Source organism: Schistocerca americana, chromosome 3 (genome assembly GCF_021461395.2).
Source record: "Schistocerca americana isolate TAMUIC-IGC-003095 chromosome 3, iqSchAmer2.1, whole genome shotgun sequence".
In the NCBI taxonomy this organism is placed as follows: domain Eukaryota; kingdom Metazoa; phylum Arthropoda; class Insecta; order Orthoptera; family Acrididae; genus Schistocerca; species Schistocerca americana.
In genome coordinates this window covers 869,001,610-869,027,900 of record NC_060121.1, presented here as the reverse complement: position 1 = coordinate 869,027,900, position 26,291 = coordinate 869,001,610, and the positions used below count along the sequence as shown (strand labels likewise).

The 26,291-nt window shown below is 38.9% G+C and overlaps 1 protein-coding gene across 1 annotated transcript in view; it reads left to right on the top strand.

Annotated features, from left to right (window-relative positions):
* Window positions 1–26,291, top strand: part of LOC124605308 (alanine--glyoxylate aminotransferase 2, mitochondrial-like) — a 153,636-nt gene that overhangs the window by 108,161 nt on the left and 19,184 nt on the right. Inside the window, exon 8 of the mRNA XM_047136890.1 lies at window positions 23,589–23,810. Within this exon, the coding sequence (XP_046992846.1) occupies window positions 23,589–23,810 (222 nt within the window). The remainder of the gene's footprint in view (window positions 1–23,588; window positions 23,811–26,291) is intronic.

Sequence of the window (26,291 nt, the reverse complement as noted above, 5' to 3'; positions counted from 1 at the left end):
AGAACAGGCAATATTACCTGTCTAATGCATATACCTCTTAAGAATAAATAAGAATCTCTTTTAAACAAATAATGATGTGCATGATCATCATGATAGTAACATTCATCTGACAGATCAGAGACTGGGTAAATGCTATGACAGTGTGAGGCACATAGACAGCATAGTCTATAATAAATTACCTTGCTCAGTCAAAATAATAAAAAACTCTTTCAGGAAGAATTTTACTCAGTTTTGTCCAAAATGTATTAACCAAAGGTGGTTAAATAATAATAACTGTCATGTCCAATTTATATTTTAAAATGGAGATTGCTGCTTAAAAGCTGTAGTAATGTAAATTTATGTATATTCTGTCCTTTAAAGTACATGTATATTTAGAAATCCCTGTAACAAAAAGGTTTATGCTCCTTCAGATTTGTAATGCTATAACTTATATTCCATAACATGAACATGATGTCATGGATGAATAAATATTTTTTTTGTCTCCATCTATACCATCATGTGCATTTATTTCATCCTGTCCTTCATATAGTTTTTGAAAGTATTCTTCCTTACTTTCAAAACTACTTCTTCCTCCCAAACAGGTTTTCCTTATTTTTTGATGACTTTTGAAATATTTTCTTTTTGTTATTTGAAAGCATGGTGACTGTTCCTGTGAAATAACAGACACCATGCAGATCCTGCAGCTGTGAAACACTATATGTAATTTGAAGTTGGATCATTGGTATCAGCTGCAATGGGATAGTAAGCAGAATAGGCACTGATGAGCGAAAATGTGTACTGGTCCAGGATTTGAACCCGGAATCTCCTGCTTACTAGACAGGTGCGGTGACCACTGTGCCATCCAGGACACAGCATTATCGCAACTGGACAACACCAAGAAGAATCGCTTCTCAGCTTTTGGCAAGATCAGTGTGTAGACTGTGTGTGTGTGTGTGTGTGTTTTTTTTTGTTTTTTGTTTTTTGTTTTTTTTTTTGTTTTTTGTTTTTTTTTTTTTTTTTTTTTTTTTGTTAAAAAAAATCTCATGGGCAATAAAGAAAGGATAGGTAATTTATTTCAGTTTCTATAATGAAAGGTAAGATCACCAGGCACTTTAATTTTTGTACAATTTCCTTGATTTTTAAACCATACAGCAATGGACTAACACTCATTTATTTTACAATGATTCCTGGTCCTCACTACAAATGGCATATTAGACATGAAATAGGACCAACACGTCGTTTACTTGAAAGGTGTGATAAGCAATAATACCTCTGCTATTAAAAGCTTCTAGTCCTGCAATAGCCTTCACTATATCTTCAGGATACCGCACAATAGCAGCAGTCATCCAACCATTACCTTGTTGAGATGCACCATTCTTCTCCATTGTAAAGTTGAGAACACATTCGCAAAACACAGACGCCCCTTGCTGAACAACTTGCGCTCCCACATTACTACTTATGGTTACTTCTATATTGTCAGTGGCCTTATAGACTGCCAGATGAGAAAGCCTAAATCTCTTCTTATTCTGTGGCATCTCTGGTTGCTGTACAATGCTGTTGCACATGCAGCTGCACATCTCTCCCTTCAAGTAAACAAGGTGTACAGGGGGGACAAGGGTCAGTCCCATTTCACATCTGATATGCCTTTTGTAGTGATGACCAGAAATCATTGTAAAATAAATGAGTATGAGTCCATCACTGTATAGTTTAAAGGCAAGGAAATTATGCAAAAGTTAAAGTGACTGGTGATTATAGAAACAGTACTCATAATTTCCTTATCTTCCATGGAAAAAAAAAGGTCCAGTCTACACATTGATCATGCCAAAAGCCGAGAAGCAATTCTTCTTGGTGTTGTAGCTATCAGGCACCTCTGTGCATCTCTGTGAGTATTGCTACCACCTGGGACGTCATGGCTGTGTTGCATGGTTGTCTTGTGATACCATGAGAAAACTGGGGAGCTGCCAACACCAACCATAGGGCACCAAAAATTCTGAAGATGGCTTTAACATAAGCTGAAACTGATAAATAAACAAATATTATTGTGATTTTGACTGTTGATTTTAACCTAAATATAACATCAGGTTGCTGTACTCCATATACAACATTGTCCAGCTATAAGTACTTTGATCTGCCACATACCATTACAAGTAAATAGTTGTTATCTTCTCTGGTGATACCACTGACACATGACAGACTAATAACCAGTCAACCGAGTATGCACAGGAAATATGTAACCACATGATGCAAAGAAATTTATGTTTTAATCTTCAAGATATTGATTGTATTCTGACAAAATTATGTAGATACTAAAAAAGTCTACTTGCTAAGCGGTGGCAGAATACACACATAAAAGACTGTTATAATTGGCAAGCTTTCAAAGCCAGTGGCTCCTTCTTCAGGCAGAAGGATTGAAGGGGAAGGAAGAAGGGTGAAGGAAAAGGACTGTAGAGGTCTAGGAAAAGGGGAAGATTTCGGGAAAGTCACCCAGAACCACAGGTCAGGGGACGCTTACCATACGGGATGAGAAGGAAAGACTGATTGTTGGGGACTGCATCAGACTAGATTTGAAAATTTTGTCAGTAATTGATTGTTTTTGTGATTGTATTTTGAGATTTATTAGAGTGTGTAACTGTATCAAAAGGAAAATTTGCCGTAGAAAACTATAACATTATGAGACAGAATTTCTGGCCAGTACCTACCAGTACAAGGATTACTAATGACATGCATATGTGCAACATAACTGAGAAACTGCAGGTAGCTGAATGTACATTCGGGATGAAGAGAAGAAAGAGCCACTCAAATAACATCGTCTCTTTGCATCCCAATGTTTCTCTCAAACACTGCCACACACTGAAAATCAGTGGAAATTGGAACTCGGTGGTTGCGGAAAGCTTTGAACCTATCCAGCTGAATGTACATATGGGATGAAGAGAAGAAAGAGAGATCCATCCAATCTGCTTAAAATATTTTGCAAGACAGAAGATTTTTCAATAACTGTGACATGAATATGTTAATGTTAGCTGGACATATTATAACAAACATTCTTTAATGAACATTAGGGAATCAGTCAGGTACTGAAAGAAATATGTTACATGAATTAAGGTAATTAATTACAGCAACAAAAATTTATTAATAATCCAGGTTGTATAGTCACAGTTCTGAAAATTTGTGTCAATACATTTAATTTTCACTATTCCGAACTGAAACAGTCATAAAGATCTTGAAAAGAATGAATCTGCGTAGTATGAGGGGTATTCAATAAGTAACACAAAAAATTTCTTTTCTTGGCCAATTACAATTGAAAAAGTGTGGAATTTGCTGTGGGATATTGTGGAATATTCCTGCTCCAGCCCCTATAGTTTCTGATAGGTGGTGGCACTATATATTGCCTTCAAAATGATGTCTGCAATGGAGGTGCATTCCAAGCAGAGAGCTGTCATTGATTTTCTTTTATTGGAAAACCAGAGCATCACAGATATTCATGGGCACTTGTAGAATTTATACGGGTACATGGCAGTGAACAAAAGCATGATGCATCATTGGGTAAGGTGTCTATCACCATCGCAACAAGGTCGTGCAAACCTTTCGTGTCCTGTGTGCCAGCTGGTCACACACAGCTGTGACTTCAGCAATGCTGTAATATTGCATACACTCTCATTTGAGGTGATAGACAGATCACAATCAAAACACATGACTGCTTATCTCTGCTGGCAGTGCTGACACACTCATCCATTGTTGTGGTACTAGAAGATGTGCACCCGCTGTGTTCCTCGCCACCTAACATAAGAGCATAAAGAGGGACGAAGGACCATCAGTGCAGAATTTCTTGCATGTTATGAGGCTGACCTTAATAATTTTTTGTCGAATGTTGTCACAGGCAATGAAACATGTGCATATCACTTCGAACCAGGAAAAAACAGCAATCCACAGAGTGGTGACAGAGAACCTCTCCTCCAAAGAAAAAGTTCAGAGCTGCACCCCCAGCACGAAAAGTCATGGTGATGGTCTTCTGGGATCATCTCTGAAATGTATTGTGCTACTCTCAGGGAATTCAAGAAATAACTTCAATGTGTTCATCACAAAAATAATACAAATGAACTTCTTCTCCATGACAACACAAGGTGTCACATGTGTCTGTGAACCTAAGAGAAGCTCATAAAACTTCATCAGGAAGTTCTTCCTCATCCACCCTACAGCCTGGACCTTGCACCTTCTGACTTCCATTTGTTTGGAACAATGAAGGATGCACTTTGGGGAACCAGTATGTGGATGGTGGGGGGTTATTGATGCAGTGAAATGTTGGCTTTGACGGACAGGCCCTCCCAGTAAGGTGGCATAAAGCCATTGCATTGACGGGAGATAATGTTGAAAAATAGGGTTTCATAGCCAAAAGAGTGGGTGATGATATTGTGTATTGGAATCTTGAATGAAACCCATCTGCTTTCAGAAAAAATGAAGTGTTGCATTGTATTGAACACCCCTCGTATATAAAATGGTGGCATTCCACAGCCTGTGGTAAAGTATACCCTGCAATGTAACAATGTGTTCTCTCTGATAGGGATGCACATTCGTTTTACACTTAGTCCATTAGATACTGAATAAAACCTTAGTTTTGAGAAATACAGATAGTTAATTGGCCAGTGGACTCAGTGAGCAATCATGTCAAAATTTTAATAGTAGTGATGTAGGAAAAAATGGAAAACCTTCACTGGGACTTGAACATTTTTCTCTCTTTCCTCATATTAATGAAGAGCTTTAATCACTTGGTGATAGGTATGAAGATTTAGGTACATTTCAAATGTGCTAGCAGCACATCAACAAAAAGCAACAGAAGCATCATCATTATCAGATGCAGATCAACAACAACCACCAGTAGAGGCAGAGAATCTGTCAGCTTTAGCAGCAGCAGCAGCAGCAGTAGACACTCCACCATCGTCAACAACAGCATCCAGTCCAGTAGAAGCAATTAGTAGAGTGCCAATCAGAAGAAGAGTGACAAGACCCTCACACTTGAAGGATTTTTTTCTACCAAGCAACCTGAAGGGGATACTAAGGTGAGCTGTGCACCAACTCTAGGTGGCTTGACTTTGCTGTATTGGAATGTACAAGGACTAGGCAACAAAATGTGCTAGCTGGAAGTAATTTTAAACTGTAATCTTAAGGAGGTTTCTGTGCTGTGTATCAATGAGCACTGGCTTCGGGACACTCAGATTTGTGCAGCAAATATACCAGAGTTTGACTTAATAAGTAGCTTTTGCAGCGAAACATAAATTTGGAGGTGTATTCATCTATGTTAGAAGTAATGTTAAATCAAGGTAAAACTTAGCAAGGTGAAGTGTGAAGAAAAAGGTTTTGAATGTTGTATTTGTGAACTTACAGACTGTCAAACTATCATTGCTTGCATCTATAGGTCCTCATCAGGTGACTTTACCCAATTCTTATATTATATAGATGATCCTTTAAATGAGTTGAGAGGAAGGTCAAAATGCACAATAGTTCTTGGTAACTTTAACATTAATTTTAATGAAAGTAATAAGAACAAGGTACAATTATTAAATCTATTTAACTCACACAACATGCAACCTACGCTGCAGGAAATTACCAGATATGAGGATGGGTCTGAAACAACACTTGATCAGATATTTACCAACAAACAAAGCTGTAAGTACAATACTGAAGTAACAGATATAGGCTTTTCTGACCATATGGCTTTAAAAATGATGATAAGGAATGAGGACAATAAGAAACGCGCAGCCACAGAAAAATATGTGCAAAGAAGACTTATTAATGCAAATAACATAAGGGTTTTTAATAATATGCTAAAAAGGGTGCAGTGGAGCATAGAACAAACTGATGATGTAGACAAAAAGTATGACGCTTTTCTTACTGATTATAAATATTGCTACGATGTGGCATTCCCATTAAAAAGAATTAAAGTCAGTGAGAAGACAAACACAAGGGATTAAAAAATCAGCAACCACTCTTAGAAACCTAAGCAAATATGCTAAAATAAATACAACAATAAAACCATACTAAAGGAAATATAGAAGGGTCTATAAGAAAGTTTTACAGGCAGCAAAAAGGCTAAGCAATGATTCATACATGAACAAGGGAAGCAATAAATCAAAATCGATTTGGACGGTTAGAAACAATAACATAGGAAAATGTAAAACCAAGACCCATAATTTCAAAACTAAAAGTGAGGGTAAAGTGACAGAAGATGCTCAACAGATAGCCAATATATTCAATGAACATTTTGTGAACAAAGCACTGAACCTAATTAAAAGTCTATGCAATTCAAACAACAAAAACATAAAAGTACCAACTTGTAGAAAGACAATGTTTCTGTGCCCAGTAACAGAATGTGAAGTTAGAAATGCTGTTAATAAACTAAAAAATAAAATGTCTTGTGGTACTGACGGAATTCCAGACAAGGTAATCAAACATAGTTCTGCCAGCATAGATACTCACCTACCTGATATTATTAATACATCTTTTAGGACAGAGGTGTTGCCATCAAAACTAAAACTCTCCGTAGTAAAACCACTTCACAAAAAGGATATTAAGCTGACATAAATAATTATAGGCCAGTGTCATTATTGTCAGGTTTTTCTAAAGTAATTGAAAGAGTAATGCATGAAAGGCTAGCTGACTTCCTGAATAAAAATAAAATACTGACTAATGCTTGAAATGGGTTTAGAAAGAAGAGATCTACAGAAATGGCAGTCTTCCAATTCATGAAAATGGTCCTAAATGCCTTGGACAAGAATGAATTAAGCTGCAGGATATTCTTAGATTTATGTAAAGCATTTGATCTAATCAGCCATGACTTATTGCTTATCAAACTAGAATTTTATGGGGTCCGGGAACTCGCCTTCAAATGGTTCAGTCTTATCTCTCTGATAGACAACAGATGGTTCAAGTCTTATCTCTCTGATAGACAACAGAAAGCACAAATATGTCATGAAGGCAAAGAGTATCTTTCAGATTTAAAAAAAAAAAAGCCGCTAGATATGGAGTGCCCCAGGGTTCCATGTTCTGTTGTTCTTGATGTATATAAAAGATTTGCCAGACCATCTGACAGTTGCAGAAACGGCGATGCTCGCTGATGACACTAGCATTTTCATAAAAGGATACAGTGAGAATAATCTACAGCAGAGTGTCTCTAGGACAATAAATGAGACAGGAAAATGGTTTAGCAATAATACTTTGATCATAAATAAGGATAAAACAGTATCGGTGAATTTCAGTAATATTAAAAGTAGAGGTAGAAGAAGAGTGAAAGCTAAGTTAGGGAACTATGTTATTGCAGAACCTCCACACACAAAATTCCTAGGTATATGGGTGGATGAGCACTTGAGATGGTAAAATCATCTAGAAGTTTTGAGTAAAAACCTAAGGAAATGCTATGTGCTAAGAATGCTTCAGGACTGTTGCAACACTGAATAATTGCTGTGTGCCTATTATGCTTATATGAACAGTTTGCTTAGGTATGGTGTGATCTTCTGGGGAAATATAGGTATGGCAAAACAAGCTTTCAAACTTCAAAAAGGCTATTAGAATAATGAAAGGGGTTCCCTTTAGAGTATCATGCAGGGAAATATTTAAAGAGTTTAAAATAATGACTCTTCCTAGCTTATACATCTATGAATGTATCTGCTTTCTGAAAACTCACCACAAATTTTCAACATTAAATAATCAGTTTCATAACCATGAGACAAGGAATAGAGATGATTTTCACAGAGACACCCACAAAGAAGTGCTCTACCAAAAAAGTGCAAACTACCAGCCCAAAATACTTTTTAGTGCATTGCATTCTACAATAGAGAAAATAAAAGAATTTCACAAATTCAAGGTAGATCTTAAACAATTTTTACTAACACATAGTTTTTATAACATTGAAGAATATATGAATATGGAAAAGTAATATTATTTATCTATACTGGTATAAAATATTTGTATTTATTACCCAAGTTTTTTGAAACAAATTAAATATAAGAAATTAAATTGTAATTGATGACATCCATGCAATGTATATTGTTAATGGATGAATAAAGAGACTGATTGATTGAGTCAAAGTCAGTGACATGAATGAAATGCAACATGCCATTTTTCTGAATTACAGTGAGAACATACAAAAGAGGAATATTACTTGAAATATTACACAAAAATGTTCTTGTCTGTATTCTAACTCTATTCCAAGAAGCCACACAAGCTTTTCTGCCAATAAGCACTCAGTGAGAAACAACATGGAACTTCAAAGCCTAAGCTGTGCAAGCCCAAACTGATCTTTCATAAAGAAACATTTTATTTTGTAGTATTTTCCTTGAAAACAGTCTTGTGTTATTAGCATTTGTTTGCTTAGGTTTACTTTTGGTACTAGTTATACATTTTTGTTCAATTTTCATACTTAAAATACCAATATAACCATTATTTCACTATTACTTCACTAGTCTCATGGGATTTTGATCCAGAGGATGAATTTGCTACAAAATTATAATTTTATTCATTAATAACATAACCTTAGATATATCCCTTAGTCTGCTGCTCTTACTGTTCCCTTTTACATTATTTTTTATTTTTGTTTTATTTTTTTATTGCAAATAGGCCATCTGAGGATCACATTCTAATTTAAATTCTTTGTTCTCTGTTCGTTTCTTTTTTTCCAGTATGCCTTAATTTGTTCACTATGTTTCTTCTTTCTGTCCTCAGACCATTTTGAACCAGTCTTTTTTAGCTGTCCTGCCCTGGAATCTTTCCATTTTCAATAGCTTTTCCATGAAAGGCTTCTCTGTTGTTTATATCTTCTATTTTTATATTGTTTCGTTCTAAATCCCTTTGTACTCAGTTGACTCCACTTGTTGTGGACTTCTTACATTTTACATTATTATTTTATTCTTGTTTAAATATAATCTTTTGCTCTTACTGTTTCCTCTGTTATTATTATTATTATTAATATTATTATTATTAATGATAGTTCCCCGTTAAGGAAAGTGCTGAAACACAATCAATTTTCATTGCATTTTTTCTCTCTCTTTCCTTTTTCTTCCCAAAAACCTCTCATATATTCACCGTGTTTCTTCTTCCTCTCTTCTGTCCACTTCTTTCCTGTTTTCCTCTCTTTGGGCATTTGCTGAAATTTCTGTTTTCTGATTTTTTCTCTGTATTTTTCCCTGTCTGTCACGTCTCCTGCAGAGTTGTGTTGTTTTGTGGGAGGAGACCAAACAGTGAGGTCATTAGTCTCATCAGATTAGGGAAGGACGGGGAAGTAAGTCAGCCTTGCCCTTTTAAAGGAACCATCCCGGCATTTGTCTGGAGCAATTTAGGGAAATTAAGGAACACCTAAACCAGGATGGCTGGACGCGGGATTGAACTATTGTCCACCCGAATGCGAGTGTAGTGGTCTTGCACAGAGATGTTCAGTTTCTTGAGGTCTTCTATGGTTTCCTTTACCCAGTTGGTTTTCACTGTATTACTTGTCGCTATGTTACAAATTTTCTTGGTCAACTTATTTTATTTTTGTTCATCCTATGTATGTGTCCATGTAACTTTGCCCTTCTGTTCCTGATGTCATCTCTGTCTGTTCATACAGTTCATTTGGTGCTCTCTTTATCCAGATTCCCTCTGTCTGAACTGGCCTGCAAATCTTTCTCAGTATTTTCCTCTCTTTTTTTCCATCTCCTTAATTTTCATTCTTCCCCTTCTTTACTGTTGTTTCTGAGCATACAATGCCTCTGGTAAGACTGCTGTACTGAGATATCGTAATTTGGCACTGATGGAAATACTTTTCCAGTACAAACATGCTTTTAGTATCAATGTCTCATACTGTCATACACTGCTCACCTTGTTGCCGTGTTTTATCGATCTCTAAAAAACTCATTCAACTTCAACCTTCACACAGTGTTGGACAAGTGTACCTGATCCTGAACCTTCCACTTCCTCTTACCACTTCCTCCCACTTCCTGCCTGCCTTTTACAGCTCTGTGCACCTCCCTCCTCCCATGCCCAATGCATTCCACAAGACGATGGGCTATGACTGACTTCAGAACAGGTTTCCCCTCAACCTGACAACTAATAGTGGAAATAACTCGTGACAGTTCTACACCTTAGCTTGTTCACAAAGATGAGCAGTTCCTGCCAGCCCACCTGACTGAGTTCTGCTGCATATTTCAGGACCTCAGCTTTCATGTTATACTCCTGTCAGCCTATGGCTGAAGCCGAGTATCCTTCCCAGTTCCATAAGCCTTGATGGTCACATTTTTCTGAAACAGATGAGGGGGAGGTGTGGCAGCATATCCACACACAAATTTGTTCCCCAAGGTTATGCTCCCATCAAAAAATGGGTACACACAACCCTAATGCATGTTCACTGAGATTAAACTGCTCAATAGAAAGAGTCTCACTTGTGTAATATACAATCCACCTAAAGTTGGATAGCTCTCTAGCTTCAAATCTGCACTCTCAAGCCTTGGATCATTGTATGAACATGTAACTGTAACTGGAGATACCAACATAAATGTTCTAAACAACATTCCTTTTGTATCAGAATTCAGGTGCATACTTTTCTGCTCAGAACTTACACTGATTCCACTTGGGCCTACTCACCATAAAGCAGACATTCATACATTTATTGATTTATTTGCAATCAAATCTCCTAATAGAGAAATTCACATGATTGGAGTTCACCATCTCGCTTGTCTGCTCATGATGTAATATTCATGACTTACTCACTGGTGACTTTTAGATATTTTAAGCACATGAATATGTCCAAGATTACAGGTGATGCCTATGGTATTTCTTGGCAGACAATGACAGGAACTAACTTCGACATAAAGAATGAAGTATCCAACTTCACTAAGAGACTCAATAATTTATAAGAGAAACATGCACCTCTATAAACAGTAAGAGTAAGGAGAAAATCTGCACCATGGCTTACAGAGCACCTCAAACACCTTCTGAGCATCAGAGACAATACACAGGAGACGGGATATACGATGTGTGCTCAAAAAGTAAAGTGTCTATATTTTTATGAAAAAATATGTATTTATTAATCAATATTCATGTTGTCCTCTTCAAAGTAATCCTCCTCAGACACAATACACTTGTGCCAATGCTTCTTCCAATACTTGAAGCACTTCTCATAAGCACTTTTCGGTACAGCCTTTAGTACTTCCGGCAATGCAGTTTTTATTTCCTCAATCGTTGAAAGTCGCCATACTTTCATAGGTCTCTTCAGTTTGGGAACAGGAAAAAGTTGTAGGGGTCCAAATCCAGTGCATATGGTGGCTAAGGCAGGATTGTCATGTTGTTTCTGCCCAAAAAATCTCTCACAAGCAATGATGAATGAGCAGGTGCATTGTTGTGATGCGAAAACCATGGATTGTTTTTCTGCAATTCTGGACTTTTTTGTGTATTGCTTCTCACAAATGGTGCATAATGTCAAAGTATTACTCCTTATTGACTCTATGACCTGAAGGCAAAAACTCATGATGCACTATGCCACAGTAATTGAAAAAACAGTGAGCAAAACTTTGACATTTGATCGAACTTGGTGTGCCTTTTTTCATCTTGGTTCTCTAGGATGCTTCCACTGGGATGACTGGGCTTTGGTTTCGATGTCATAACCATAAGCCCATGTTTTGTCATCAGTTAAGACCCTTTTGAACATCAGGATCATCACTGATGTCATTCAAGAGCTCCTTAGCGATGCTCATGCGACTGTTCTTCTGATCAGAATTGAGTTTTGGAGCAAACTTCGCTGACACACATTCATGCCCAAAACATCCGAAAAAATTGCATGACACGAGAAGGCCAATTTGCCAGCATCCTCAGCAACTTCTCTTATGGTAATTCAATGATTTTCCAAAACAATTTTCTTCACAGCTTCGACATTATCATCTGTTGTTGATATGCTGGGGTGGCCAGAGCAGGTTCGTCACTGGGATCTTCTCGGCCATCCTGGAAGAGCTTGTACCACTTTTAAACTTCTTTTTACTTAGAGCAGACTAACCATATGCCACTGTCAACATTTCAATTGTTTCCACACAAAATTTGATGCAAATTCTTTGCTCCATTTTTTATAATAATCAAAAATCGCCAAGCACACTGAAACATGTCTAACCTTTCTATCTGTCAAAGCAAACGAAGTATGCTGTACACTTGAAAATGTGAACATATGTTCGGGGCAGGTGTACCAGCATAACAAAAAAAAAGATCAAATGTAACATTGCCCAAGCAATTTGAAAAGTCATCTTACTTTTTGAACAGCCCTCGTACAAACAGCACCTGACCTCTGATAATCATCTCACCTACAAGCAACTATGGAACAGAGTTAGTCAATCGGTGAGAAATGCAAAGCTTAGGTATACCCAGTTGCTAACAGAGGACTTTCACAGACCTGCCATCCTGTGATGGCCATCAAATCTATGAGGTCTATGAACACACAAGCCCAAATCTTCAGCTAAACATCTAGTTCTTATTGAGGGTCTAAATGAATATTTCGACACGCTGGTATCTTTACTTGACCAACAAACAAGGGCACAAACTATTGATTGCCTTAAAGTATCAGCAGGTGGTACAAATGAAAAATGTTCTCTGCCATCATTAAGCCCTAGCAAGATCCCAAAGTCAATTGCACAAATATGTTCACCAGCTGCACAGTATGATAGTCTAACAGTGCAAATGATCAATCTTCTCATCAATCCTATACCGCCAAGAAAATTGACATTTTTAACTATTACATTTTGGGCATACAGCCACATAAATTCAACTTTTTCTGCCAATATTTCACCTGTATGTCATTCAGCCATCTTTAGAGTGAATCAAAAGGCTGATGCTCCAGCAATTGCTCCAGCCTTTTAAACTTGGGGACCATGCCACTGTACATGTGACCACAGATACACAGGCCCAGAGGTGTTGATTGACGGCTAAGTAGTACACATATGCCCGAATTATGTCTGTAGCTGCACAATCAATCCATGCAGGAATGTTGGTACATCACTCTGAGCTGCACTGTTACAAGACTTCGTAAGTTTATTACAGAAAGCACTGGATTCCGGATTCCATGGCTTGTCCAAGTTGAAGCCATTGTCTCTTAATTAAATTCATTGCCAAGTGAATTTCAGTTTCATATTTCACCACCAAGTCCCAAAAAGGTGATGCTGACACTAAAATTTCAATGCTTTTGTACAGCATAGAGTGACCAGTATCAGTATAGTGTTCTGTGCAACAATTGATTTATTTGGCTGTAAGGGGCGGGTGTGCCAGTGGTGCTCTGTACATCTTTCATGGACTGTACAAATCATCTGCTCGATGCATGAAAGGCCATGGGATCTTGTAAACCCCAGCTTTCCAGAGCAGCAAACCATCTTTAACGTAACCCAGGAGTTCTGCTGTCTTCAGTGGAAGAGGAAAAGTCACTTTTACTTTGTGCTTGCTGAAGAGTCCTATTTTTAACTATAGGCTTCCCACATATTGCAAGAAAACTACCTCTGGTTTCATTTGTAGTGCCTTATATATCTGCTGTGGAGAGAACCCATTGGCTTCAAAAACTCTCTTCAAGTGTAGGAGCCCAACCTGCAGATTGTTTCCGTCAGCAATGATGTGTGCTCTGTGAACTAAAGTTCTGAGAACACTCATCATCTGTGAGGGATGGTGGCAGCTATCTGCACATAAATATAAATCTCTTTGTGTTGGTTTCCAATATACTGTGTCTCAAAGTGCCATCATCGTTGCGCCAAATTTTCTTGAGACCGAGAAGCTTATGTCCACAAATTGGCACATACGGTATACTGGAAACCAACGCATATAGATCGTGTAAATAGTTGCCGCTATCCTTTGCAGACAATCAGTGTCCTGAGAACTTTAGTTCACAGAGCACATGTCATTGCTGACAGGAAGACTCTGAAGGTTGAGCTCCAACACTTGAAGAGAGTTTTTGAAGCCAACGAGTATTCTCTCACCCAAAATTTAATGGGTCAATCATTGCACCACAAAAGCATGAAGATGCACCTTTGTAACTATTCTCTGATCTCCAGCATCTTTCCAGCAACCGGGAAGCAGGAACAGCCTTCCGACTACAGGCCCATTTGCATACTGTCAGCACTACCCAAGGCTTTACAATACATTGTTCATGAATGGCTTACTAATTATTTAACATCAGGTCACCTTTCAGATGAATATCAGTCCAGTTCGAGAAAAATCACAGCACAACAATTGCTCTTATAAAAGTGAGTGACAAACTGAAACAATCAATGAACAAACAACAGGCTGCTATTATGTGCTTTTTGGACTTGAGCACAGTATTTGACATTTGTTTTTGGCATTCTACTTGCTAAATTTATGAGTAAAAACATATCTTGTACAGAGCTGTATAGTGGTTCCACTCATACCTTACATCTCACCAACAGTGCATAATGAGTGGAACAAAAAGGTTATAATTGAGGGATGTAGGATCAGAGGTTCTTCAAGGATTTAATAATGTGACAACCATTCTCTCACACTGCGAATATCACCTACATGCTGATGAAATTCAGTTGTATCTAAGTGCAAGTCCAACAAATCTGCACACACCATCCTGCATGTAAATGCTGATTTACTTGTCCTGTCATTGTTAGCACTGAGTGTAAGTTTGAAACCTAATCCACCTAAAATGTAAGCAGTCTTATTCACTCACAAAAGACTTATTACCCCTCAGTTTGCGAATCTCTTCCATCATTACTCAAAAATGGCACAGAAATAACTTTATTTTCCTGCAAAGAAATTGGTGATAATTGTGGACAATCATTCAGACCGGACTATGAACACACAACTGCCCTCTGTAAGAAGCTGTCAGCATCGCTTCACTCACTACAGAAATATAGAAAATTATTTTCTTTCGAGCCTAAAAATAAGCTCATAGAGACACTAGTAGTCCCCTATACTTGACTACAGTGCTGCACTCCTGGACTTTCATACAAAAGCTCATGCAAACTGGAACTGACGATGAATGCTTGTGTATGATGTGTTTGTGATGTACACTTTTTTGACTATATCACACCAACCTACATACAGATATGATGGCTACATGTTCACAAGAGTGGAGGCTATCATAATCAATGAGGGTCACTCCAAAAGAAATGCACACTATTTTTGTAAAAATACAGTTTTCATTCTGCATGTGTGAAAGTTTTACAGTGTGTAGATACATCCTTCCTGCTTGTTTTCAAACTTAGTTCAACCTGTTCCCATGAGTGGCGCCATCACAGCATGTCTTCAAGATGGCTGCGACACTTGACGTTCGTCAGAAGCAACATCCTGTCATAGAATTCCTGTGCTGTGAAAACGAGACAGTGAGAAACATCCACAAGAGGTTGAAAAAGGTGTATGGAGATGCTGCTGTCAATTGCAGTACAGTTAGTCGGTGGGCAAGCAGGTTACGTGATGAAAGCGGGCCCGGCAATATTGAGGATTGTCCTCGAAGTGGCAGGCCTCATACTGCACACACTCCAGACAATGTGCAGAGAGTTAACGAATTGCTGACTGCTGACAGATGCATCACAGTGAACGAATTGTCACGCTACGTTGGGATAGGGGAAGGAAGTGTTTGCAGAATACTGAAAGTGTTGGCGTTAAAAAAGGTTTGTGCCTGGTGGGTGCCCAGGATATTGACAGTGGCTCACAAAGAAACAAGAAAAATGGTATGCAGCAAACTTTTGGAACAGTACGAGAATGGTGGAGATAAATTTCGTGGAAGAATTGTGACAGGTGATGAAACATGGCTCCATCATTTTTTACCAGAGACAAAGAGACAAACAATGGAGTGGCATCATGCAAATTCACCCAAGGAAAACAAATTCAAAACTACACCTTCTGCTGGAAAAGTTATGGAGATGGTGTTTTTTGATTCCGAAGGACTCTTGCTTGTGGACATCATGCCAAGTGGAACCGCCATAAATTCTGATGCATATGTGATGACACTTCAAGCTCGACTGAGTCATGTTCGACCACATCAGCAAAAGCAGGATGTTTTGCTGTTGCACGACAATGCACAGCCACATGTCAGTCAAAAAAACCATGGAAGCGATCACAAAACTTGGATGGACAACACTGAAACACCTGCCTTACAGTCCTGACCTGGCTCCATGTGACTATCATCTCTTTGGGAAACTGAAAGACACTATTCGTGGAACAAGGTTTGAAGATGATGACTCCCTTGTGCATGCTGCCAAACAGTGGCTCCGACAGGTTGGTCCAGAATTTTACCGTGTGGGTATACAGGCGCTGGTTACAAGATGGCATAAAGCAGTTGAGAGTGATGGAAATTATGTGGAGAAATGAAAATATTGTTCCTAAAGGATGTATCTATACACTGTAAAACTTTCAAACATGTAGCATAAAAGATGGATTTAAAATAAAATAGTGTGCATTTCTTTTTGAGTGATCCTCATATATTTGCTCTACTGTCTTTCCAGTCATTGCAATGTCTCTTATTTGTCCTAACTGTTATTCTAATTTCTGAACAGCACAACAGAAATACTCATTCTCAACAAAGCAAAATTCTCTCTGTTCCAACACATAGCTCTGCAATATTTTCAAAATCATTTTCTTTATCAGGAACCAGACTCTAGAACATTTTCCTCAAAATATCGGAGAAATTAAATACCTTCCAAACTTCAAAGTGTAGCTAAAGGGCCCACTTTCTGACACAATAGCCATCTCTCCTGCACTCATGCAGCTCATTCTCATCGCTCTCCTTCCCCCAGGACTTTTTCCTGCTGTTGTCGGTAGAGTTCTCTATGTATATTTTACTCTTTCCTAAAAGCCACTGTCACTGACATTCCAGTCTTCCCCTCTTCCTTTATCTATTCTACTTCCCATAATACTAAACATGGCTTCAAATGAGCTAAGCTAATCTATATTATTCTAACCACCCTTTGCTATTATTATTATTATTATTACTGTCAGCTATTATTATTAGTATTATCATTATTGAGAAGGTTTTGTTATATGTATAGTATGTGTTATTCCTGGTCAGATGTAAGAGACGGCCGTAAGGCCCTACCTTGGTCAGGCTAAATAAGCAATAATTAAATGACAAAATATGCTGTTATTAGCTATAGATACAGTATGTATACCTTTAACAGGGAGAATATTGCTTATCATCACTGCAGCTGATTGGCCAACATGTAGGTTCTTTATTACAGGTTGCAACTTTTTTTCGCTTCCATATGATGGCTTACACTACACAGAAAATGCTCCACTATTGCAATAATTTGCAGGTAATATTCCACAGTTTTTAGGCTGTAAATCAATGAGCATCACTTGTGGTGGCAAGTATGATAAAATTGGCAGCAAGATTTGCTGTTTGGATGTCTAGAAATAATAATAATAACGTATTAATAACTCCATCACAGTCTAACAGAAGGGCAAAAATTATTGAAAGCTGATCATCCAGTCTACACAATAGTCACAGCATGAACAATTATTTCATTGAATTTTGTCACAGGGAGGGTACACCATTTTTGATGTGCTTTAACACATTGAGGACTACTGAAAAGAAATTCTTATAAAAGGATTCAGGTCACTAGACCTTGTTTTGGGAAAAAATTAGATAATAAAAATGTATACTTCTTTGTGTTATTCTTCAGGCACTCTTTTCTTGAACTCTGCCTTGACAGTTTGTCAGTTAATAAATGTCATAAAAGCATTAAAAGCATTAAAGCATTAAAACACACATCTGACCAGGAATAACACATACCATACATATAACAAAACCTTCTCAATAATGATATTACTAATAATAATAACTGACAGTAATAATAATAATAATAATAATAATAGCAAGTATTTTAGATTAAAGACAGTTTGGTGCATGCATATTTATTTTGCCTAATAGTCATCAGAAAACAAACTCACATTACATCAATGAAAACACATCTCTATGTAATTAGTTACTGGTAAAAAGATTGTCTGAATGATAATACAAAATTATGTGCTTTATGAACAATTATGAAATGGAAGATTGCTACTCACATTAAAGATGGCACATTGAGTTGCAGCCAGGCAAAACGAAAGGACATTTAAATGATAAGCTTTTGTTCAAAGCCTTCTTCCAAAGAGAGACAATGCATGCACATTCACACAAACAGGCAGAACTCATGCACACAGCACCCCTATCTCTGGTTGCTCAAGCCTGATTGCAACTGTTTCGTTGAATGAAAGCAGCAGTCGGAAATGGAGCACGGAAGGGGGAGGTATAGTAGTCTATGGGCAGGGAGAGAGAAGAGCACTGTCTTGCAAAGCACACAGGCACTACTGTAGAAGGTGGAAGTATGCTGTAGAACTCACAAAGGCGTTCTCAGACAGGCACTATCCCCCAGACCTAGTCCACAAACACATTTCCCATGCCATATCCCCACACACACTCAATCCTCCAACTACCCCCAAGAACCAGCTACAAATGAGAGCCCCCTTCATAATCAAGTACCACCTTGACTTAACAGCTGAACTACATCCTTCATCAGGGCTTTGATTATCAATCATCATTCCCTGAAATCAGATACATCCTACCTGAGACCCTTTGCATCCCTCCCAAAGTGGTGTTCCATCACCACTCAACCTCCACAACATCCTAGTCCATCCCAGTGCCACTCTGAATCTCAGCCCCTTGCCACAGGGATCATATCCCTGTGAAAGACCAAGGTGCAAGACCTAACCAGTCCACCCACTACACTTCCTATTCCAGTTTTGTCACAGGCTTATCTTACCGAGTCAGCAGTCAGGTCACCTGTGAAAGCAGCCATGTCATATACCAGCTCTCTGCAGTCACTGCACAGCTTTTGATATTGATATGACTATCAATCATCTGCCTGTCTGGATGAACAGCTACTGTCAAACAGTGGCCAAGAGTTGGGTAGACCACTCTGTGGCACAACATGCTTGATTGTAGTGGCTGCTTCACAACCTGGGCCATTTGGATCCTCCCCTCCATCATCAGTTTTTCTGAAATGGGCAGATGGGAGTTATCCTTCCAACACATTCTCTGCTCCCAAAATCATGCCGGTCTCAATCTACAGTAAATTGCAGTCCCCACACCCTCGACCCAACAGTTTCTGCCCCCCCTGTCCTATAACATCCCCTCAATTCGTGTTCCCTCACCCTCCCTGCACTCACTCTCTGCCGTGACGTCAACTAGTCCTTTCCTGTCTCCTCACTCCCACAGCCTTCTGATGCTGCCTCTGGCAGCCTTGTGCCACCACCTTCTACAGCAGTCCCTGTACATTCCAACAGACAGCGCTCTTCTGTCCCCTACCTGTATTCCGCTATCCATCTCCCTTCCCTGCCCCACTCCTGACTGCTTCTTTCTTTCAGTGCAACAGCTGCAGCCCGATTATAGCAGCTGGAGGCTAACTTGGGCATTAGGTGTGCCTGTTTGTGTGAATCTGCTTTACTTTCTTTTCTGAAGAAGACTTTGGCTAAAAGCTTAAAGCCAAGTACCCATGTATAAAAACATTAATTTAGGAATAAAGGGGGTCCCTAACTGAACTGAATAGCTGAAGCATTGATTGTCGACAGGCACACACAAAAAGAGGATAAAAACTTGCTAGCCTTCAGAGGAAATTCTGTGACAAGGAACACGTGTGTGCACCTACACACACACACACACACACACACACACACACACACAGAATTCAACACAGAGTGCTTAGTTTGTAGTCACAAAAGTCATGCCCGACCACTCTCCTCTGGGCCAGAGATGCAAGTACCTAACAAAGGCAAGAAAGAAAATATGTTACTGTCTCATAGGTTAAGCCTACTTTGTCTCTTCCTATTGTCTGTCTATATCTTTGCCAACATTTTCCTTCTTGCCTTTGGAATGGACTCGCATCACTGGCTACAAACAGCATGGTTGTGCATGATTTTTATAATTCCATTCCCACATTGTATGTCATGCCATCACAAGTGTGTGTGTGTGTGTGTGTGTGTGTGTGTGTGTGTGTGTGTGTGTGTGTGTACTTTACCTCAAAATTATTTACATTAAACCATTCATTCTGTAATTCTCAATGGCAGTAGATGATTCAAAGTCAGATACCTGAACAACATCACTTTATGTCCACTCACTCCATTCATGATCCATGCCTCATTGTCAACAGGCTATTCATGACCGTGTCATTGGTGTAGAAGAAGGAAATTTGATGGTATCAGAGACTGGGGCACGGTATGTTGTTACTGAGTGCAATGCGCAATAAAGGATGACATGATATTGTCATACTGGAGAATTCAGTAGGTGTGTGGGGCTAGTCATTGGCATGAAAAAACACCAGTCCAGGATAATTAGTCTGTAAATGCACCACAGCACAATCCTTTTTAAACTTGGTGCAGTTGAAACACATTACTGCTTTTCCAAGGTTGGCTGACACAGTTCGGTGCCAGTTTGGAGAGCCTGGACTACAAGGCAAAACCTGTAACCTGTATGGGGAAGCTCTGTGATTATTACCAACTCTATTGATTAGCATTTGCTGAGGAAAGTATCTGTTGTGACTTGCAAAATGTAATATTTCTGAATGAATCAGTATTTTTCACAGCAAGTTCTAGTCCAGTACAAATACATAGGCTGCATGGTTCCATTTTACCCAAAATATATCCATGAGTCATCTAGCAGTGGCCATGTGTCTTTGGTGGCCAGGGGCTGGGTGTGTTCCCGTGGACTTTGGTGTTTCACAGGATAGATGACTGACTTTATGCTGTCCAGTACACTCATATTGAGAGTCCATCAGTGTGACAACTATATCATCCGGAAATAATCTTTTGAGAGAAGCCTGCAGATAATGAGAGATTTATTACTCACCTCATACATCCTGTCCTCACAAGATTCAGAGATCCATTGAAGTGGAAGAACTTTGAGCAGGATATTAAGTGGTAAGGAACCACATGTTATGCCCTTTTAAGGACCGTATAATTCTTGCTAAGAACTGTGAACTGTTCACTCTGATAATTTTGTGTTTTCAGCAGATTAAACAAATTAATCCAGTGAAACAAAATACAATTGCTGAAAATGGGATTTGACCTATACCTTGCCACTTTGCAGATGCTTCTCAGTCTATCAATTACACCACTGATGAAATCACTATGCTAAGTGCTGCAATATTCAGGTTTTCTTATTGTTGTTTCCTTAGAATGACAAGGAGCAGATTTTCTTGTGTGTTTTTGCAGAGTGAATGCTTCGTGTTGAATGACAAAAAGGTGTAACTCCTTCATTTACAAGGGTCCTTTACTTTTATGAGCAGTAATGTACACTTGTTGATGTGATTGGCTTCTGTGTAACATGGGGGGCAATTCAAATTTCAGCCACCACTACTTTTTGTGTTGTCAAGTATACATCATTTATAAAATGAGTGGACTGGGCTCATGAATCTAATTTATTTGCAAATTTTAGTTACCTCTGAAATATAATTACTTCACTTCATTTCTTTGCTCTTGCTCCTTCCTCATAACTTTGCCAAGATGCCCCCAGGTGCTAACTAACACTTGAAATACAAAATTATTGCTGTGGTGTTAAGTTCAATTCAGAACAAATAATTATTTGTTTAATAAAGATACTTTGGGTACCATGGAACTTGTAGAAAACAGAAGTTACTGTTTTGATTTTCTATACCGAATTCACACTTGGGAGCATAAATTTGTCATTTACAGTGTGGAGAAAACTTCAGCAATCTTTATTAATTTCCAAATGATAGTAGATACTTAATGTGGGATGGAAAGAGGGGAGTCTCGAGTTTAAAACTTTCTTGAAATTGAGCTTATTTCAGATGGAGGTATTACCTAAGATGAATAAGGGTAGAAAAGGAAATGAACCATTCTCCTTTTTGGGGAACCATCTCTGCATTTACTGCATGTTATTAAGGGAGGTCGTGGATAAGCCATCTCAATGTTGTTGGATGAAGGTTTGAACTGCTGCATCTCTTCAATGAAAAGCCGAGTTCTTAACCACATCATCACTTCACACATTTCCTGATGCCTTTTCTCTTTTCTACTGTATTGTGTCTTATAGGCTCCGGTTTGCCCCATTTTTCCAATGATTTATATGTGAGATTTACCAGTGGAGTTCCATTGTAAAGTAAATGAATATTAGTTATCAGCTGACATTCTCAACTAATATCCTAAACATCCCCCACACTGAACTCTCCACAAAGTATGATTTACATTTTCTGGGGTATAACTTATCTAGGTGAGATTTAAATACCACAAAGTAAGAATGTAAAGTAAATGGGTAGATAAAAAAATCTACTCACCAAGCAGTGGCAGGGGAACACACACACAAAAGGATTTGCCTATTACAAGCTTTTGGAGCTAGTGGCTCCTTCTGTTGGCAGAAGAGTTGAAGAGGAAGGAAGAGGAGCGAAGGAAAAGGACTGGAGAGGTCTAGGAAAACGGGTAAAGTTCAGAAAAATTACCCAGAACTTACCCAGACTTACCAGATGGGATGAGAAGGAAAGACTGATTATTGGGGACTGCACAGGACAAGATTTGAAAACCTGAGAACTTGAAGGTGGAAGACAGGGTAATACGGAAGACAGGGATTACTACTAAACATCTTCACTCTTATTAACTCATGCTTGATGTTTAGTAGTAATCTCTGTATTGCATATTACCATGTCTTCCACCTTTAAGCTCTCAGGTTTTCAAATCTTGTCTGGTGCAATCCCCAACAATCATTCTTTCCTTCTCATTCCATCAGGTAAGTCTCCTCTGACCCAGGGTTCTGGGTGACTTTTCTGAACTGCACCCCTTTCCCTGAACCTCTCCAGTCATTTTCCTTCACTCCTCTTCCTTCCCCTTTTGTGTGTGTTTTCCCCTGCTGTCACTTGGTGAGTAGATTTTTTATCTATCCATTTACATTATATTATCAATGATTTATTATTTTTGTTGTTACAAAGTAAGAATGGTTATTTTTCACAACTTTTATAACAAATTTAAATCATAACTACATCAGCAGAGATACAGTCATTCACGAGCACCCCTCCTACCTTATAGCTACTTGTATGTTGCCATTCATCTTCCAAAATATTAAAAATACTCGATACACCAAGCTCCCCCCAACCCTTCCAAAACAAAACTGTTGTATGGGCCCCCTTGCAGTCATTGGTAACTCCGGTCTTGATGCTGTTAGATCCTCTGAGTCTGAGTCTCTGACATATAATTTTAATTCTGACTTAAAAAAAAAAACTTACATTTTTTTTTGTTTTTACCATGCAAACACTGAAATGTTATTACTGAACATAAAATATGTCCAAAAAAGGTAAGGAATATCAACATTTCTCTTTAAAAATACTTCCAATATAAATGCAAAAGATTTGAAAAAGTAATTCAAGACTAGTATTATTTTACAAATTTATAGACTAAAACAATATTATTAAACTGTTTTTGTACAAATATTATGTTTTTTTTTAAAATATCCTAAGTGGTGCAGGTTTGTACATTTAATATGTGTCAGCAGCCTCAGCACATTGCTTTGTACAAAAGAAATTATGCCTGCCAAAACAGGAAATAGTTTGCATCATCTTACTGAAAATAACTTTTTGTGGATCAACAACAGAAATCTGAATGTTTCTATAATTTACTTTCAACAGGTGCAAACTGGGTTTGGAAGAACAGGAGATCACTTCTGGGGATTTGAGGGACATGATGTGCAGCCTGACATTGTAACAATGGCGAAAGGTATTGGAAATGGATTCCCACTGGCAGCTGTCGTCACTACAACAGAAATTGCACAATCTTTAACGAAATCCCTGCATTTCAACACATTCAGTGGAAATCCACTTGCCTGTGCTGTCGGAACAGCTGTTCTGGAGGTATGGTAAAATATCAATTCTGCTCAAGATATAATTTTACTTTTGAAACTTCCTTGCAGATTAAAACTGTGTGCCGGACTGAGACTCGAACTTGGGACCTTTGCCTTTCGTGGGCAAGTGCTGTACCATCTGAGCTACCCAAGCATGACTCACGACCCGCCCTCACAGCTTTACTTCTGCCAGTATCTTGTCTCCTACCTTCCAGAGCACTTTCCCGCGAAAGGCAAAGGTCCCGAGTTCGAGTCTCAGTCTGGCACACAGTTTTAATCTGCCAGGAAGTTTCATATCAATGCAGATTCTGCTGCAGAGTGAAAATCTCATTCTGAAATTTTACTTTTATTCATACTTCAAATGGGATATGTGACATAGAGTAAATGTTTCACTTAACAACAAGTAATTTCAAATGCAGGTAACATCATACTTGAACCAATGTAGCGTTGTTATCTAGTTTAAAGTGAAAGCTGCCATGGAGTGTTGTGCTAGCTACCGCAGGCCAGTAAGCATAGTATGGGGACATATAGCTTATAGCAACATGTATGCGAAAGGATTGTGAAACAAACTAGCTGTACAGCAGCAATAGCCAGAGCAAGCAAGATGTTGTCACCATTCCAGGACAAGAACCATGTTATGAGCTATGTGATGGGGGGCTGGGTAATAGAGCAACAAATACGCCCTGGCACTGTGTAAATAACTGTGAATTTTGAGGCAGATTCATTCAGAGTCAAGCAGCACCACCACAGTGCCAGGGCTATGCTACACGATGAGACAACTGGGCACTGCCAGCTGCAGCTATCAGTTCGAGATCGGGCTAGAGCTACTGTCTTCTGCATTAAGTCCACCCTGTCAGACTTTGTGCCACAGTGCTGTCCACCTGCTGCCATCACCCTCCAGCTAGGGGGCAACACGTCATGTCCCATGCACACAGTCTTCCCTCGTCACCATGGTGGACACTAGCCTGGGCTGAGTCACCTGGGCACAGGTATTCTGCAGATGAAAGCAGTCACAGTACGAGAAGGAGAATTCTGCTGATGTCAAGGTCTCAGTGAACTGATGGGCCACTATATTTCTGCCAGACTGATGTCAGCATCACAGGGCACTGGCGCATGTACCTCTTTGCTGGGGCTGATGTCAGCTATCTGTTGGCCATTGCTGGCTTACTGCATCAGAGTAGGGCATGTCTGCCTCACCTTGTCAACGACAAGATGTTTAACTGAAGTCTAATAAAAAATTTCACTCTAACACCAGTCCATCACTTGGCCCCACTGGTCCATCATTCCACTGCTTTCCCTATAGAGTAGTACCTGAAATCAGTGCCACAGCCTGCAGAATTGTGTTGGGAGAGTTATGTCACGAACAGTGGACAGTGGAGAGTGTATCAACCCCCGCAGCGTGATGTCTGATCTGTATCCTACAACTGCTATCTGTGGGTGGAGATGATGACTTGACCACTGTGGATGTGCAGTTTCATCGACTCATGGTGGGCTGGGTGCAGTCTTTCAGCTTTTTTTCTGTTCTGCTTGTGAGTGTCATGGCAAGTCAGATGTTTTTGTCAGTGGTTGAGTTGTGCTTGTAAGATCAGTATGCGACAGGTGAACACACATGGTATTTCGAGGTGACGTAAATATAAGTGTTAGTTTCTACCTGGTTGATACGGGGAATATGGATGTCATGAGCAAGAAGTGTCGCTCACTGTCTAGTAGTATATAAGCTGTGGCCATGTACAGTGATTCAGGAGGTAAAGCTATGTTTAGTCATTGTTTCAGTGCTTAGGAGTGGTTATGAGCAGTCAATCAGGCAAGAGTAGTTGAGTTATTTTAAGAAGTGATACAATTGTGTTACAGTTAAATGTTCTAGTAATTTGTTTTTGTTTTGTGCACAGCAAGGAATATGGTTGGATATTTAGCCATGTAAAGTAGTGGGAGGTTTGGGATAGTGGTGTGTTTGAAGTATTTCTCCCATTTGTGTTTGTGTGACTGATAAGAGGTAATCACTTTGTGGTCAGTACCACAGGGAGCAGGTCTGTCAGTACTGTCAGGGGCCACCACAGGGAGGTGTTTAAAATTTTAAGAGGTGAAGTAGATAAATTTTGAGTGAAGAATGTGGAGGTGGCTAAGAGATTAAACAGCACTTGATTCTGAAGAGAACGGTACAGCTTATTGCAAAACTCCAAAGTATGGAGAGAAGTTTCAGAGAGAGCACTACGATTAGTTGATTGAAAATGGGTCTTGGGACATGAGGAATATGTTGAGTATGGAGAGAAGGAAAAAAAGAAAAGCAGAAGGGAGGAAGGAGGAAGCTGAAAGGGAGTGGAGCAGGCTTGTGGATAGTTAACCTGTTCCTGCAGGGCAGCTGATTATCATGAATGTTCTTAAACCTGTTGATCTTGTGAAGAGTAAGGGAAAAAATGATGAATGGGTGGATGACTTTTTACGTGGGAAGATTAAGCATGTGAGGGGAACAAAAAGGACACAGACAGAAGAA